Below are 2,550 nucleotides of genomic sequence, written 5' to 3' on the forward strand. Positions count from 1 at the left end.
GGGGTGGAGGGGTGTGTGGATGTATGTATCATAGAATCATAGAATGGTTTGGGTTGGAAAGTACCTTAAGATCATTTAGTTCCAACCCCCCCTGTCATGGGCAGGGATGCTTCACACTAGACCATATCGTCCAATACTCTGTCCAACCTGGCCTTGAACACTGCCAGGGACGGACCTATCAATTACAGGTCTGCAATATCTTTATATGCAAGTCATTCTAGGTTTGCCTCTCAGGTACATATGTCTATAGACACATCTATCAGAGCACAGATTTCAGCATCAATGCTGCAGCAAAAATCAGAACATCCTGAACTCAGCACAAAGATCTTTCTGTCCAATGCATCATACTCAACAAAGTAGTTTTGCCTTGTAAATAACCCAGCCAGAACTTCCTTTGTTTTGCTGGGCAGTAGCAATAGCAGGCTACAGGGAATTTACAGAAGTCTCCTAACTACCTGCATTGTAACTTAAATGTTAGAGCTGCAAAGGTTCTGTTCTGCCCCAAACAAGCTATTCTTTTGTGATCAGGGCAGAACCACTTCCTCAGACATCTGAGTCAGGTTTGAGTTTTCCCAGTAACTTAAATTAACAGACTCCCTCCTCCTCCTTTCAGAAATAAGTTGTCAAAATTAGGAGTTAAAAAAATCTATCAAATGAATTACACGGTCTCAAGAGGATTTTAACACTTCAGCACAGTCAGCCTAGACACACATTTCAATAGAACAGACAGAAAGATCTCTGCACTTCTTTCTTGCCAGCTCGACAGTGGTTCTGCATTCTTTATCAAAATGGTTTTCCTATTAGGAATGTGAAGTCTGGAGCTGGAATAGCCTCTTTTGGCTACGGACCGGTATTACATGGATGATGACAACCACAGGGGGTTTATATGTTGCGCCCCGTACAAGCTGTGACTTTCACACCCCTATTCCAAGGGAACAAGAGCACTTACTTTCCTTCCACTGCAGGCGTGAGAGGTTTGGTTGTTGAGGTACCAACTCTGCCAGGTGGTGTCTGACTTCTCTCCCTCACACTGGTGGGTTCAGGACCAAAGGGCACCACACCAGGAACTAGAACAGAGAAAAATAACCAAAACCTCAAGTTTGTGGGACAGATGAACAAGCCTGGTAAGCTATAGATTGTTTCTGAAATGGCCTATATAGGCAGCTTTCCCATCTCAAACCCAGTCTGTCAGCAGGAAAGACAGAAGGCGGCTCTATTTTTCACAACCACCTTACTTGCAGTATATTAGGTTTTATACACTTTGGATGCTCTGGTTGCCTCTGCATAAACATGAGCAGTGGCTCACTTATGGAAGCTACTACCCCCATGACACTCAGCAAACTCACTAGTAGAACAGGGCCTCCCATCTGGCTCATCTGGACACGCGCAGACGAAGTCAGAAGCCCTGGCAAAGCAGAGGTGGGTGCAGCCTCCATTGTTCACTCCACAAGCATTAGAACCTGGAAGGAACAAGCCATTTGCTAAGTATGTTGCACTGACCAGGTAGGAGCTCAGAGTTAACAACCCTTTTTCCTGCTCAGGCAGAGATACTTTCTGGCACATGCTCTTCATCTGACTGCTAAGAAAGTGATGACAATAGTCAGACACTGGTAGGATTAAGGCAGTCTTGAAAGGAAGGCACTGGAAATCATTAGACAGGAACCCAGTCAGCACAGCTGCACAGATTAAAACCCAAAAAGCTCACATTCTTCTGTTTTAACACAATGTCAGATGAACAACACAGAAAGTGACATTTGCTAATCAAAACTTTTAACAGAACACCATTAAAATGTACTTGACTGAAATGTCACAGGCAGACAAGGAATGCACACAGGGAAGATGCATTAACAGTTTGAGTATAAGAAAGGAAGCTGTCTTGACATCTATAGTAGCACATTGTTCCAGACATCTTTTTGTCTGCAATGAACATTTGCCTGAATCAAGGTCCTCCTATTTACCTGTCTGTCTCTGAGGGGAAACCACAATGATATCCATCAGTCCCTCAACATTGGCCAGGACCGTCTCTTTGTTCCGCCCAGAGTATTTGTCCACTCTCTGGATAGATTTGGTTTGCCAGTCAGTCCAGTATATCCACCTATCCTGCTGCTCAGGGAGACAGCGAAGAAAAACCACAGCCATTAGCATGTTTAGCTATGAAGACACAGGATACCCATAAAAAACCATCCCAGTGGTAGAAGGCCCCAAACAAAGACCTTTTCAATCCCTTCCCCTCTTATCATAAAGAAAATGACTGTTACACCCCACAGGAGTTCAGACCAACTTCCTTTGTTAGCTCCACAGAAGAGTTAAGCACTGTCCCCCCAGCTATCTTGGTTTCCCCAGACTGTATCACTTCTCTGTCCCCAGGCTCCACTGTCCAGACTCATCAACACACCAGGGAGAACTGTGGCAGCAGGAAAATCTTCTTACCTGTGTCAGAGCAAAAGGATGTGACACCTGGCTGACCAACACTTGCCGTAGCTTCCCATTGAGATCACAACTCTCTATGCGATCAAGATGTGCATCCACCCAGTAAATCCTGGAGGAACA

The 2,550-nt window shown here is 44.8% G+C and overlaps 1 protein-coding gene across 1 annotated transcript in view; it reads right to left on the minus strand.

Moving 5' to 3' along the window:
- Positions 1–2,550, minus strand: part of LRP4 (low density lipoprotein receptor-related protein 4) — a 39,216-nt gene that overhangs the window by 4,049 nt on the left and 32,617 nt on the right. The window contains exons 30-33 of the mRNA XM_010022808.1: positions 2,431–2,539; positions 1,959–2,103; positions 1,347–1,460; positions 950–1,067 (exon numbers count right to left, since the gene is read on the minus strand). Coding sequence (XP_010021110.1) covers positions 950–1,067; positions 1,347–1,460; positions 1,959–2,103; positions 2,431–2,539 — 486 coding nt within the window. The remainder of the gene's footprint in view (positions 1–949; positions 1,068–1,346; positions 1,461–1,958; positions 2,104–2,430; positions 2,540–2,550) is intronic.

This window comes from Nestor notabilis, unplaced genomic scaffold (assembly GCF_000696875.1).
Source record: "Nestor notabilis isolate BGI_N333 unplaced genomic scaffold, ASM69687v1 scaffold18189, whole genome shotgun sequence".
Classification (NCBI taxonomy): domain Eukaryota; kingdom Metazoa; phylum Chordata; class Aves; order Psittaciformes; family Psittacidae; genus Nestor; species Nestor notabilis.